Source organism: Pseudorasbora parva, chromosome 6, assembly GCF_024679245.1.
Source record: "Pseudorasbora parva isolate DD20220531a chromosome 6, ASM2467924v1, whole genome shotgun sequence".
NCBI lineage: Eukaryota > Metazoa > Chordata > Actinopteri > Cypriniformes > Gobionidae > Pseudorasbora > Pseudorasbora parva.
In genome coordinates this window covers 27,841,618-27,855,354 of record NC_090177.1, presented here as the reverse complement: position 1 = coordinate 27,855,354, position 13,737 = coordinate 27,841,618, and the positions used below count along the sequence as shown (strand labels likewise).

At 36.4% G+C, this 13,737-nt stretch overlaps 1 protein-coding gene across 2 annotated transcripts; it reads right to left on the bottom strand.

The window, feature by feature from the left end:
• Positions 1 to 304: 304 nt before the first annotated feature.
• On the bottom strand, positions 305 to 13,297 carry tm9sf4 (transmembrane 9 superfamily protein member 4). Of its 2 annotated transcripts, none has more exons than XM_067446560.1 (18): positions 13,212 to 13,297; positions 10,220 to 10,327; positions 8,584 to 8,683; positions 8,279 to 8,447; positions 8,007 to 8,151; positions 7,600 to 7,723; positions 6,309 to 6,427; positions 6,104 to 6,215; positions 5,941 to 6,011; positions 5,714 to 5,846; positions 4,542 to 4,623; positions 4,368 to 4,443; positions 4,195 to 4,278; positions 3,559 to 3,734; positions 3,403 to 3,466; positions 3,151 to 3,270; positions 2,653 to 2,742; positions 305 to 1,914 (listed from the first exon to the last, which is right to left on the bottom strand). In XM_067446560.1, the coding sequence occupies exons 1-18, from the start codon at positions 13,242 to 13,244 to the stop codon at positions 1,765 to 1,767; spliced, it is 1,956 nt and encodes a 651-aa protein (XP_067302661.1). In that variant the 5' UTR covers positions 13,245 to 13,297; the 3' UTR covers positions 305 to 1,764. The 2 variants fall into 2 exon arrangements, with proteins under 2 accessions (XP_067302661.1, XP_067302662.1); XM_067446561.1 differs by lacking the exon at positions 13,212 to 13,297 and adding an exon at positions 12,975 to 13,173.
• Positions 13,298 to 13,737: the final 440 nt, after the last annotated feature.

The following is a 13,737-nucleotide window of genomic DNA, read 5'->3' as shown; positions in this document are numbered from 1 at the left end:
ACGGCACAACTCCAAGTAATAAAAAACTGAGCTATAGCCAGGCTTAATTATAAAGCATATCTCAAACCTATACTTTCACATCTCAGGAAGTTGTTTTAGAACCCAAAACTCCCACCAACAATACATAATTTCTCATGTGAAAATGACTTAAATCTGGAGGAATTTGAGGGTTTTAGTCTTGTCTTGCATTCCAAGAACAGCTAAGGCTCAAACTTCCTACTTTTCTGAGAAAAGCACTCTCAGAATGGCCGAATTGAAGCAACCGCTCATGTTACATCCTGTTCTCAACAAAACCTAGACGGTGTTTCAAATGTCAACATATTGGCACTTTTATTGTTTTATACATTATAAATGGACATTCTTAAAGGAGAGGGAAAGATTGATTCATAAAGAAAAATTGACATGCTTTTGCCTAAACCAAAGACATAATGGGACAAACAGCTCCACACACACAAAAAAAAAACTAAAATAAAGCAACAATATAAAGCACCGTATTTACACCATTAACATACACAGACCCATCGACCCCACGCAACAGGCAGAATAAAGTACTTCTGTAGAAAATATATTCTGTAGTCCTTGCATTTATTCATAAAGTCACCTGTGAAATCAGAATCCACCAAAGCATATGACGACGTTTGAAGACGACGAAGCCAGGGAACTAAAGGCCGGTCCAAATGCAGAAGTAGATTTTGTGATAGTGTATTAAACTACTGAATCTTGCAGCTGCTTCAATTTCGGTCAGAATTTGGAACAAACGTGGTATCTTGAGGGACCTAAAAATGGTACAAACATTTGAAAACAAATCTAAAAAAGCACCATGGATGCAAGCAAATATACTGCTACCTGCTGGAATCTGCACACATGTGTCGATACCCTTGCATTATGAGGTAAATCCACCAAGATACAACAAGTTTGTGGCTACAGCAACAGTCCATGGGTACCGATGAAGTACCACCATCAAGGCATGATAACATTTTTTAAAAGAAAACTGACATTCTATGTTGTGAAGTTGTAATACGCTTAGAAATTGTAGTTTTTGAAAATTGACCTGTTAAAATTAAATATCTAATTTAAGTCTGACAATTCTTTTCATGGCAAGGTACAAGCGAACAGAGATAAAGTGATACTGCATCATCAAAGAGTCTTTTAGGTCTAATGACCAGCAAGCACAAGGAAACGGAAGGAAATCTACTTCTTTTTTTAATGTCCTTGTCTCATCATGTCTTTACATCCCATAATTCCAATCCATGCCAACACGATGACCACAAAGTGACCACACATTCAAACAAACACACACACCTCAAGACAACAAGCATTCAAGAACTCAGTTCTGAATCAAAGACATGGGAACAAGTTGAAATTAAACGTTATATTAAAAGGACACAAAGTTAATTTGTAAAATGATATATGCAATTAACCCTCAACGTCTTCAAAAGCCTGAGACCCAGCCCAAAAATCCAACATCCCCACCCAAACAAAGAAAAAAAGTCAATCGACACACTTTGGCCCATGTTGTGTGTGCAAAAGGATATACAGACATTAAAAATGGAACTGTTCATGTTGTTTCTCTGCGTCTTTGCTGAGGCAGAGAGAGCAGGACAGAAAGGTTTTGATAACGGTGTACGAAACACATCGCTGTTCATTCCTCCAATCCACACGGGGGCGCTGCTGCGCCTCATGCCAGCAATTCACACACGTCAGTGCTTGCTTCACAAAACAGAAAAAAGAAAGAAACGACTAAACAAAAAAAAAAGACACGCTTCAGTCGATTTTGACCGCAGCGTAAATTTTCCGTATGAACACGTATGCAGCGTAGAAACCAATCGTTCCCGTTAGCAGCCAGAAAGACAAAACCATCAGGGTTGTGTAGCCAAAATACAGCAGAGAGGGAATGAACTCCACAATGTCCAGCTGAGGGAGGAAGAAAGAGACAAACAACTATGTAAATGCAGAGCCCAACAAAACAATGAGACGTGCAATTATTGGACACAAAGAGACTAGTCACACATCTCAATCTTCAACTTAATTTAACTAGAAAATGTCAAACTATTTAATTGACTGCTCGTTTTATCATTTTAAAAGTTCAGAAATTGCATGCGTGCTCTATTAAAAAACAGATTTAAATACATTTTAAATGCAGAGCATATCATTTCTGTGCCAATAGCAGCATATTTCAAACAGATTGCCCCAAACAATCTGTCCATCTTCCATTGGTCTGATAAAAAGGTAGCCTCGCTCATCAACACTACTGGTTGAGCCAATAAGCTAAATACAAAATACAGACTTGTAACAATTTCAAATTGTAATGGGTCCTGTTTAGATAACAAAATGTAAATAAGCCCAGAATGAATGCATTTATTATTCAAATTACATTATTCATAGACAGCAACTGCCATAAAATATCCAGAGAGAGAGAGTGTGTGTGTTTGATTAAAAAAGCAAATAATCAAATAAAAGCAATAAAAGCAAATAAAAAAAGAGCAAATAATGTGGGATTGAATCTATTCTATAGTTAACACTAGTTTAAGCCTAAAATAATGTTGTAAACTCCATCTACCGTTTAAAAACCAAAAATTCTCAATATTCTGCTGAATAGGAGAGGCACTGCAATAGAAGTCTGCTGTAACACACTGAAGTAAAGATAGTCACCTTATTGACAAAATAGAAAACAGCATAGACGAGGACATAAAAGGCAGACCCTCCGGACACGAGGAACGTCCTCCACCACCATCGATAGTCCTGTAGGGGGAGGAGCCACAATGATTGACAGGTGACTGAGTGAGTGAGTGAGGACACCATTGCAATTTTTGGTGGCCATTCAAATTAAGTGACCTTTGCTTTTGTTATCATAACTCTTAATATTTGCCTATTATCTTCTGTATGGGTGAGTGTGTTTGTGTGCACAGTGTGCAAAGATTATGGAGCTCAACCGGTACAACAGGAACACCACATAAATGACACAGGGCAGCACTTGGACACTAGACAGAGGGTCAAAATGTTGCCTATAAGTTCTTAAAATGGATTTGTGGTAATGTAAGAGTTACATCTGAACTGTATACCTGTGGTGTGTTGTAACAATAGGCAAATATTTACTGCTGGAAGTACTAAACAGCTCAGTTCCCTTTTGTTCTAAGGTCATACACCCACCTCTGCACATAGCTGGAAGTACACCATCACGATGCTGATTTGAGAGCAGGAAACAACAAGAATTATGAAGACAAGGAACAGGAAGCCAAACAGGTAATAAAACTGGTTTTCCCAGATAGCCTATAAGAAAATATAACACACCACAATGAGCTTATATTCAGACACGCAGCAAAACATCAATGTGTGAGTACATTTAATATGCCGTACTGGATGTATGCATTATTTACAGTATGCACATTTGATTCCACTTACACTAAAGATGAAGAAAAGTTCGATAAACATAGCGCCAAACGGCAGGATTCCCGCCATCAGGATGCTAAAGGGAGAGATCAATACAAACCCATTAAGCATGCACTCCTAATAAACTATTCACAGAGTAACAAAGACAATACTGAGAGCTCCACGTACCCGACAAACTTGTTCATGTACCAGCGCTGCTCAGGGACCTGCCGGGGGATCTGATTGGTACGAACTGGATTGTCATACGGTTTTTTTCGGAAACCGAAATAATAGCCCAGGTACACGAGAGGCATAGAAATACCAAACCACATACACAACAGGGCCAGCATTGTAGTGAAAGGAACCTGAAATATGTGAAACCGAGAGGTGGCAGTCAGTTTATAAGAATACTCGCGCTGAATAAGAGGAAGTTGCTTGATGGAGCATACAATGTGATTGGTTTCCGTCTTTAAGAAAAGCTGTTCTTTTAATAAATCACAAACATTCTCACAAATTACTTTTTGAATAAAGTGTTTAAATCAGTCTAATGATTCCTTTACTCTATGAATCTATCATCAATAGCAGTTACTAACACAGAATACAGTTTAATAGTTTGGGGTCAAGATTAACACTTTTTCAGCAACGATGCTTTAAATTGATTAAAAATGACAGCAAAGACTTTCCGATGTCATAAGTTTCCAGGCAATTACAACTATTCTATTCAGTAAAGGATCCAGATACAAATATTTAGCTGTTTTCACAAAAATACAGAGCAGCACAACTGTTGTCAGATGCAAATTGGCATTTAAGAATGAAGACACCTACAGCGCCAGAAGAGTGCTCTCCCCAGATGAAACAGTTCAAAACGAAACAGATTCCAAAGACGACGGCGGGGTACAGAGTTGCCGTCTAGAAGGACACACATACACAATGTCCTTTATTTCTTGTTCTTTCAGCCAGTGTAATCTCCAAGCTCAATTGTTTAGGTTTGTACTCACACAGAAAGCTCCTTTCTTCCATCTGTGGCCTTTAAGAGTGCGGTAGAGTCTACCTGCGAAGTATCCTCCGAACAAACTGCAGGACAAGACACATGACACCAACAGTTTTGAATAGAGTCGCGTCTGAAATTGCTAAATCTGATAGAGCACAAGCTGTTGTCATTGTGTATTTACCCCATGAACATGAAGAGGAAGCAGGCTGTTGTCATAAGAGCTCCTCGGCTGGATGGAGACAACATTCCTAGCATAGCCACAACTACAACACACACATGCACAGTTTCATTGTATTTAGGAGTCATGTAACAACAAAAACTAACAATTCAACAAGAAAGGGATACATAAAGCTTTATGACAGACAGGCATTACAATTATGTAGGATTCTGCAGTTGTATGGCCTATGATTGTGACAGAACCCAAATTTACCAATACCAGTACAATTTTGTAGTTTTCTGTACCAGAGCAAACACTGTTAAATTGACATTGTTTAAAAAAAATGTCCTGTCCATTATCAAAGTAAATCATCATCATTTCCAATTCAATTGAGCAGTGAAATACTGTTGTCAATCCAGACAACAGTATGCAGTGTACTTAGCAGCATAAAGGTGCAGTGTGTAATATTTATACGGATCCATTGACAGAAATGCAATATAATATACATAACTATGTTTACAGTGGTGCCATAATTAACCGCTATGTTATTACCTTCTCCATACACCGTGAGGTCCCCTTACAGTGAAGTCACCATTTTGCATCGCCATGTTTTTTTCTACAGTAGACCTAAATGGACAAACTTACAAACTTACGCTACAGAGCTCTAGCTACTCTCTGCTGTCTCCGATGACAACATTTTTGTTCTGTGTTGGCCACCGTAGCTTGGTAACCGGTAGGCGGTTGCAGTTCGCTAAAATTTACACAGTGCACCTTAAAAAAAAGCTTGTATTCAGATTGTGATTGCCAAAGAAAAACTACTGTTTTAATAATAATAATAAAAAGTTTGTTCAATTTCTCTCTAATTTGGGCTTGAGCCCCGATGATAAGGACCTGGCTGGAATTCCTCCGTTAATTTACTTTAACTAGCCCCTCTGATAGGCCATTGCGTTCACACGCTCAAAATATATGATTGTGATTGCTACAATGTTCTACGCTTGTAAAAACGCACTGTAAACAGAAACTTTTGATGCTCTTTTATGAAGAAAAATGAAACTTTTGCTCTTGATGAAACTTTTTAATCGACTAGTGGCATGTTTGACAACACTAGTGTGGAAGCAGAGCCCATATATTCTGCGCATTAGCAATTAGCATTAGCTTCATACACTATGCTAAAACAAAAAAAGCATAATACTCACAGATTACAATGAGAATCATGCAGAAGAGCTGGATGCCAGATCCCAACAGGGAGCTAAGTATCATAGGATACTGAGGTGGGCGGAACACATCACCATGGACGTTCTTCCAACCAGATTCCTCCATTGTGTCTTCCTGTTAACAACAAAAAGATAAAGAGCACTGAGATAACATTATATAAGAGATGAATATCAGAAGGCAAGCGACCAATCTGAATGCAGCATCTTACAATGTCATCCTCTCTGTTGTAGTTGGCAATGTCCTTCCTCAGCGTCCTGATGATAATCATACTCAGGATGCCTGCAGAAATACACATACTTAGATGCCATTGCAATGGTAAAGTGCTTCGAAATGAACAGTCATGTGAAGATGGAGATGAAAATCAGCCACACCTGACAGAAAGAACACCACGACTACAGAGTTGACGATGGAGAACCAGTGGATCTGCACGTCACTCATGGTGAGGTATGTGTCCCAGCGAGATGCCCATTTCACTTCACTCTCCTGCAATGATGAAGAGAGCAGCCATTTATGAAACCAAATAAGAACATGTAAAGCACAGGCGGACTTCTTGATGGAGGAGGCGACGAGTCTCACCTCCCAGCGCACAGAGTAAGTGAAGAGAATGCTGTTCTCTTTGGATGAGTCGATCTCCTGAGGGATGGGGGCAACCGTTTCAGGTAATGTGCATTTACCATGGTCATCTGCTTTTATGTCTAGAACAAGTGAGAGAATAATTAATTTAATGGTAGTAAACAATGGACAATTTGTTTTTAGTGTTTTTGGATGTATAGAGTACAATAATTTCAACATACTATAATATAAATTAATAAATATTTATTTAAATATAACATTAAATAAATATAAATATCTTAACACACTACCATTCAGAAATTTCTTGTGTCCACAAATGCTGCACTTATTTGATCAAAAATACAGTAAAAACAGTAATATTAAAATGTTTAAATGGCTGTTTACTATTTTAAAATATTATTTGGTATTTATATATGGTAAAGCTGAATTTTCATTACTCCAGTCTTCAGTGTCACATGATCCTTCAGAAATCATTCTAATATGATAATTTGATGCAACAGACTTTCAAGGTTTTCAGGTTCATACAGCAGTCTCAAGCAATCCCCCTCTTCACATTCGACACGGTGCCGTCGAGTGTTAAAACGCGAAAGGCGAAGCTTGAATTTACGGGTATGTCCCTCTTTGGCTAATGTACTTTCAAGATGGAGGGGCAACATGGCGACCAGCATTCGAACCCCTCACCCGTATGTATTTTCAATGGCATATTATAAACTTACGAGAAAACTTTTTTACTTGAAAGAAGTAAATATACATTAATGAGCACATATATTTTTTAAAGAGCTAAGTGTTTTTAGCTAAGAATAAACTAAAAATGTTACACAGTGTAGCTTTATTACAAAAACATAAAAATAATAATAAAATTATTAAATAATACAATCAACTGACAATTGCATAAATGAATGATGATTATAAATGATTATGACATTAAATATAAACGCAAAGAAAATGAAACCACCAATGTATGGTTGCTTCTTAAAGTGAAACATGTTATTGTAAACCCTTAGATCCTTAGAAAAATCTCCATACACATTCAAAATAAAAATAAAAACATTGTTTGTTCATGCCAGTTCCACAGTGCATTAACTAATGATAACAAATATAATATTTTAATTTAATAATGTATTTGCAAATGTTGAAATTGCTGCTGTTCACTGTTAGTTCATGTTAAGTAATGTTACCAAAGGAAGCTTTACTGTAAAGTGTTACTGAAAAGCTTTTTTCTGGTGTTGAATTCATCTACTCAGATTTTTCAATTTGTAAAGTTCTAAATGTCACTGAATTACTAATGACTTACCTTCAAATTTTACGCTCTTTGGCATCACCTCGAAACGTACAACCCTGTAATTGTGTTCTTCATCCTCCTCCACCTTTTCTTTGTGGTAATATATAATGAATGACAGATGGTTGTGCAAATAGAACTACAGGAGGGAACAAAACATGTCAACCAATCATGAAAAAGAGCAAACGATGACATGACCAAATACAGTGATTTTTTTTTTTAATATATAGAAACCATCAGGCATTTGTATCCATTTTAAAGTTCATGGGGATAATTATCTGTTATTGAAATATAGTCAATAAAAGACATAAAATCAATTTAAATAAAATACAAAAACAAATGAAAAGTGGTTGAGTGAGAGGTAAGCTACATCTTTAGGCTGGCATATTACACTAATGGCAAAAGATGCTCTCCAGGATTACCTTGTTATTTTCGGTAAAGCCGAGCCTGTAGCCATGCTCAAACTGAATATCCTTTAACGTGTCCTTCTTCTGTTCCTCTTCTGTTCCCTCCTCTTTGTTTGGGTAAAGCTCCAGCCGTGTTGCCACAGGGAGGTTATCTGCAATGCTGTTTATATGCATGACCTATTAAATCTATCAAACTACTACTGACAGCTTTAACCATACAAGATAAGCGAAAATATGCATGAATTAAATAGTCAGAATAATATATATATATATATTTATTAACTCACAGGTGGACATAGTACTCTTCTTGGATGCGCTCAGCTAGCAGCTTGCTCTCCTCCACAGTGAGTTTGATGGGATTATCTGGCTTTTTACACAACACCTCACATTTCTTGTCGACGTTCATGAGAACCGTGTAGAGCGTGTTTACGATACGGTCCCCTCGCAACACCTCACCTGGTCACATAGCATCATCAAAATGAGAAGCATGTCACAGTAATACCTCAATCTACTCACTGCAAGCTTTAGTTTTCTGTAACTTAGCTATGCTTAAAAAAGTCAGATGAGTGACTACTGTGAAATGACAACTTACCGAGGTTCTCTGCCTTGTAGACAACATTGTCAGGCTTACAGAAGGGAAGTGAATAGTATTCATAGGGCAGCTGGGTTCTAGAGCTTGTCAGTTTCACAGCCTGGTAATTAAAAATAGGTACATGTTAGAAACACCAAACACAAATCTAAAAACTTCTGGAGAAGGAATCTGTGGAATGAAGGATAAAGATTGTGTCAAACACTGATTCCTGTATCTAGATTGATCAGGGCTGAGCAGACATGTCTGTGGAAAACAGATGGTCAATATATTAGTAAATGTCTCCCAAAACAGCAGTGTCTAGGGTCAAAGTTAGAGATGCACTGATTGGAATTTTCTTGGCCGAATCCCATTTTTTTGTAAGTGTGATCTGCCTATAGCAAAGAACTATAATTGACAGCAAATACAAACAAAATTCTGCTTTTTCAATGCAACATTTTATTTTCATAAAAAAACAAATAAAAATTAAGTAATAAAAAACAAACAAAATAGACACGTTGTAATAGTAGACAAATAGTTTTCAATAGTACTACTAAAGTTATCAAATATTAAAGTAACACTGGATAGTCCTAATTGTAAAAAAATATATATATATTAGTAATAAATACAGATTAATTCTTATATTTAAAGTTACAAAAGTTATTCAGTCAAGAGCAGAGTGTGATTTTTTCTGACTGAGTTTAACTGAATACTCATCAAGTATTTGATTGTTTAAGTGAACATTGTAATCCCAACTAAGTAGGCAAAACTCAAAAATCAATTTTTATTGTGTACAATACATTTTAATTGTTCTTCACTGGAAATGCTTGACAACACAATGTTTGAGTTCATAAACTTAAAGGTCCAATGAAATCAAAATGTAAGTTTTTTAGCTTTTAGTATGACTGTGTTATAACCATTATTTGAAGGAACTGGCATTTTAATCTCACATTGCACCGCAATAACAAGTGTACATCCGATGTACACACAGCGCCTGTCCGACTTCACGCACTCGTTTTCATTCACTCCTTCAAGTGAATAATGAAAGTGGATAACATAGGGAATAGTGAATGATGCTTCAGTGGGCGACTTTGGATTCAGCCTTTCGATCTCAGCTTTGCACTCTCAACAAATGCAACAGTGAAAAGGGATCCCTCTATAAACAGTGTCACACTGTGCCATGTTCCGAGCGTTGTTTGAGCGACATCCGCATATACCGGTATTGCGGTATCATCAAAATTCATATCATAAAAAAAATTCATACAAGTATTGGGTATGAACCAGTATACCACCCAGCACTACATTATATAACACTTAATTTTATAAGTTACTCTCTCTTTTGAGTGCCATGGGCAAAGCATCCTGGGAAATAGAAATCCCAGTCAAGTATCAGTTCAACTTAAGTTCTTTTAAATTAAAAGAAGTAATTTCATAAAAAAACTATGAAAAAATTCAGATTACTTCAAATATATCAGTTCTGTGAACTTGAATAAAAAGTACACAAAATGTTTTTGCTAAAAATACACAAAAGTTAATTTGACTGAACTAATTAGTTTTAGTTTGTCCTACTTCAATCAATTAATTATTTTGAGTGTTAGGGTTTACAGTGAAGTAAGTCACTCATTTTTGCACTTGCGACTCACAAGCTACGAGGCCTCACCTTTATTTCAACAGGGCTGCTCTGGTGGAAATTCATGGGCGCAACCCCTGGTACGTAAAAGGGTGTTACTAAAGGCAGCGTGGACACCAGTAACAGTGCCCACATCTCCTACAAACACAAAAAGAGACACACAAAGTCAAATATGTTTAGTTAATTATCTATAACCTTGTTGCAGTACAAAAACAGCACACTGGCAATACACTTGTTTACACAAAAACATACATCCTAAGGAACTGTTACTAGTGTAAGTCAGTATGATGCCGAAAAAGTAAATCCATATTGTTGATCAAACAGATAATGAAGTATCCATAAACCACCTCAACAGGTGAAACAAGCTGAATCTGAATCAACCTCCAACCAATATTAATACAGTCAGCAATTGAATAAAAAGCCCCACATCATCAAAATAAGCAGTTTGACATTGTTATTACCTATTACACAGTTAAAAGTTCTCAAATGTATCTGGCCGAACAGTGTTCCAACAGCACTGGGACTATTTAAATCACTCTTGCTTGTCTGGGTTTGTGCGGTCCAGACCAAATTGTGAGAGCTTAGAGGAGAGGACGCATAGTAGATTTGTCATATTAAATGCATAAATGTTAATACGAAACAGAAGTTGCAACATACATTTTCTTCTGCATTGTTACGCACTTCTGAGAGAAACATTATCCCATTCCCACCCTATGCATCAGTTGTTGAAGGAATAGAGATGTGGTCATTGTACTTAAACATGAAGTCGACTGTTAGAAAGGGCTGGGGTTTAAAGGGATAGTTCACCCATGAAATTCAGACTAATACAATCAAAGTTATATTAAAAATGTCCTAGCTAATCCACACTTTATAACTGCAGTGAAAGTACATTAGGGCTGTGCGATATTGAAGAAAAATGCGATATGCGACATCTTAAATAATGCAATATTCGATATGTGATAAGATATTGCTATTCGTTTGTAAAATCTATTTAAATAATATTTTTTTAAAGTATTTAAAAACTGAGAATGATATTATTTATGTGTTTCACATTCTCTCAAATGTGAAAAAAAAAGCATCGCTACAACTTCTGAAAGTGACAAGCAATGTTTTAGCAAAAATGTGTCACATCTGACAATATAATTTTAACATCAAAGTAAACAAACAAAAAATGTAAGGCAAATATTTCAATACCAAAAACTCTTTGCTTGACTTGGTAACGTTATATCAACCTAAAACTCAACATCAAGAACATCTAGATAAACAAAGACACCTGAACTAGGGGTGGAAGATTATTTTTTAAATGTATCTTCTTTATTTAATCTAAAGACTAAAAACAGTAGTCTTCACATTAATTAAATACACTGATACATAATAAAGCTACAAAAGTTATTCAGTCGAGAGCACGGAGTGATTTCCTCTTGTTCTTCTGTTGTTTGACAGTCAGTGGCAGGTTTACTGTATTAGCAGCCTGTCACTTTAAGATCTAATGCACGGATACTATTGATAAGCATTCGTCTTCTTTCCCCAACTGATATCCTTCACTAGAGCATAAACGACTGCAACAAGTTGTTTTAATAACTATTTTTAACATCAAGCAAGTCACATAAGTAACAGTTGTGCCCAGTACACTTTTCACAATGTTGAAGTAACCTATTAAAATCATTCAGATATTGTGTGCCGCTGCAATATGCATATTGCGATATGTGCATTTGCGATATTTCAATATATTGCACAGCCCTAAAGTGCATCCATCTATTATAAAAGTAATCCACACAGCTCCAGGGTGTTAATAAAAGCCTTCTGAAGTGAAAAAAAAACATATCTAACATGTTAGAAAGTAAAATATCTAGCTTCTACCATAACTGCCACACAAGCATTTTGAACTGAGAGAGGGATTACACTTTCTTTCTAAGTTGAATACAGAAGGCTGTCTGACAGAAGCTAGATATTTTATTATACGTTATAAATAAGGATATTGTTATATATATATATATATATATATATATATATATATATATATATATATATATATATATATATGCGCTTGAGGGTGAGTAAATCCTGGGCTAATTTTTATTTTGGGTGAACTATCCCTTTAATTTTTCCGCTAAATGATTGATTGGAGATGCCCTGCATTCGTCAGTAGTCTGCAGTTTTCACTGGAAGGTCCAGTAATGACATTCTGACTTGTCGATGTAAAACATTTTTTTTACATTAATACTTGAAGCAAAATCACTCACATTTTCTTCTCACAAAATAATGTACACTCAAATCAACAACTAGTGTCTATTGATTTACTTTAAGTTGTCGTGTAATAAGCGGGATAATGCGCCGTCATTTTTGCGTAACGTTAAGGGTCATGATCGGTCGGCGTTATTTTACGAGAACGAACGACCCATTATTTCCTATAAAATTACATAAATAGTAACCAAACTCTTCTTAAGCCGAAACTGTTTAAATCTCCACAAGTGTCAAAAAACACAACCACAAACAGTGCCATCCGGCAAGAACAAAACATATCAATACAATCTGGAGGGAATTGAGACAGCTACTGTGATTTAATCACTTTATGAACATCTATCGTCCTCATCATCTTTGCTTTGATTGCGAGAGGCAGAGAATGCTAAAGCAGCGCAAACGCATTAACGTTAGTCGACTGACAGGGCAGATACAGACTCCATCATGTGATGCTGTTATTTACCATGAAACAGTCGCGTATAATCAAGCAATAATAGCTGTCTTTTTCATATGCCGTAAATTTTAGATTAGATGAGGACATTACCTCAGTCTCACTCTTAGCAAACACTCGATAATTAGCTGCCTGCTAAGCGTTACGGCTAGCCGGCTGCTTTTCAATCAGCATCCACTGCGCGAAAATAGCCACGCATAACACATGGCCAACTCGCAAGAAGCAACACGAAACAACGTGGTTTAAAGTAAGTCATCTCCATCCGTGTGAAATTAACCTGTTTGTGAAAGAAAGAAACAGAAAAGGCTTTAGCATTAGTAAGTTACTCACCATCGCCGCCGCCATCTTGAATACACGTGTCATTGCAGACGTCACAGGAAGGATGTCAATGCGTCATCATGCTGCTGTCATTTCACTTTCAAAGCTTTTATTAAAAGAAGGAAGTCAGTGCTTATGAATATTGACACAGCAGAGGCAACATTTGTTTTAGTCTTTTAAATGACGCCTTCAATGTAATTCATATTAACCAATATGTATTTACCAACATTTCATTTCCTTATTGTTTTATTTGTGTGGAGATAATGCTAAAAAAAACCAAAACAAAACAAAAAACAGATAGGCTACATTACACAAACCTACGGTTTCACAGGCAAGGTTTAAACCTAGTCTCAGAGGGTTTTTTCTAAGGCATGTTTCCTGGCTTAGTCTAAGCCCTGTCTGTAAAAGCAGGCCTAAAATACAAGGATTTGCAGGATGTATGTCTTGTTAAGTCAACAACATACCAATAAAAACTATTATTAAACTAAAGTAATAATATATATATTGTTACTATTATAGGCCTAATGCTGAAGTATAG

What these genes read in the sequence shown, in the direction of transcription:
- tm9sf4 (XM_067446560.1), bottom strand. Translation starts at nt 13,244, where the DNA reads ATGACACGTGTATTCAAGATGGCGGCGGCGATG. An exon ending in TCAAGATGGCGGCGGCGATG is followed by an intron (nt 10,328 to 13,211) that starts GTGAGTAACTTA and finishes TTGTGTTTGTAG; the next exon opens with GAGATGTGGGCACTGTTACT. An exon ending in AACTTTTCTTCATCTTTAGT is followed by an intron (nt 3,271 to 3,402) that starts GTAAGTGGAATC and finishes ATTTTCTTATAG; the next exon opens with GCTATCTGGGAAAACCAGTT.